The sequence below is a fragment of the Nothoprocta perdicaria genome, unplaced genomic scaffold, assembly GCF_003342845.1.
Source record: "Nothoprocta perdicaria isolate Ctin4 unplaced genomic scaffold, notPer1 scaffold_23, whole genome shotgun sequence".
Taxonomy (NCBI): domain Eukaryota; kingdom Metazoa; phylum Chordata; class Aves; order Tinamiformes; family Tinamidae; genus Nothoprocta; species Nothoprocta perdicaria.
In genome coordinates, this window is record NW_020455455.1 from 5,143,033 (window position 1) to 5,143,634 (window position 602).

Here is a 602-nt window from a genome sequence, read left to right on the forward strand (position 1 = left end):
CCCCCCGCGGGCGCCGTCTCATAGTCGGCGGGGGGTTTGCGCGGCGCCCGCGCGGGCTCCGCGTAGCCGCGGCCAGTGTATTTACTAAAAATGTGAGGTAGATGAGAGGCCGGCAGCAGGGCCGCGGCCCCCGGCCGCCACGCTTTCCTCCTGATTGGCAGCAGGGCCCGCGGAGAGTCATTCAAACCCAGCCAAAGTTTGTGCTCCTTCCAAAAGCCGCGGAAGGGGTCGGCGGGCGCGCGCTCCGGCCGCAGCTCGCTCGCCGCCAGCGCCCGGCCGATCTTCCGCCGCTTGGTCTTGAGCACCCGCTCGGTTTTGCAGGAGGTGTACAGCGCTTCCACGTCCTCTCTGGAGATGAGCGTGCATTTGGCGGCGTGGAAGGCGATGGAGTTGATGGCTTTGAGTTTCCTCAACTCCTCCAGGTCGCAGTGATGCTTTTTTACTTTTAAATGATCCATTCGCTTGTGCACGGTAGTTCTCGGGATGTTTTTGAGCAGGTCGGTAAAAACCTGGGAGAGTGCAAACATTTGCTTTCCTTTAATGATGAGGTAGCCGAGCCTCACGCCATCCACCTCTTCAAAACCCGACTTCAGGTCTCCCAT

At 60.6% G+C, this 602-nt stretch overlaps 1 protein-coding gene across 1 annotated transcript in view; it reads right to left on the reverse strand.

The window, feature by feature from the left end:
• SKIDA1 (SKI/DACH domain containing 1) overlaps positions 1-602 on the reverse strand; it is a 2,514-nt gene extending 1,912 nt beyond the window's left edge. The window contains exon 1 of the mRNA XM_026039384.1: positions 15-602. Within this exon, the coding sequence (XP_025895169.1) occupies positions 15-602 (588 nt within the window). The remainder of the gene's footprint in view (positions 1-14) is intronic.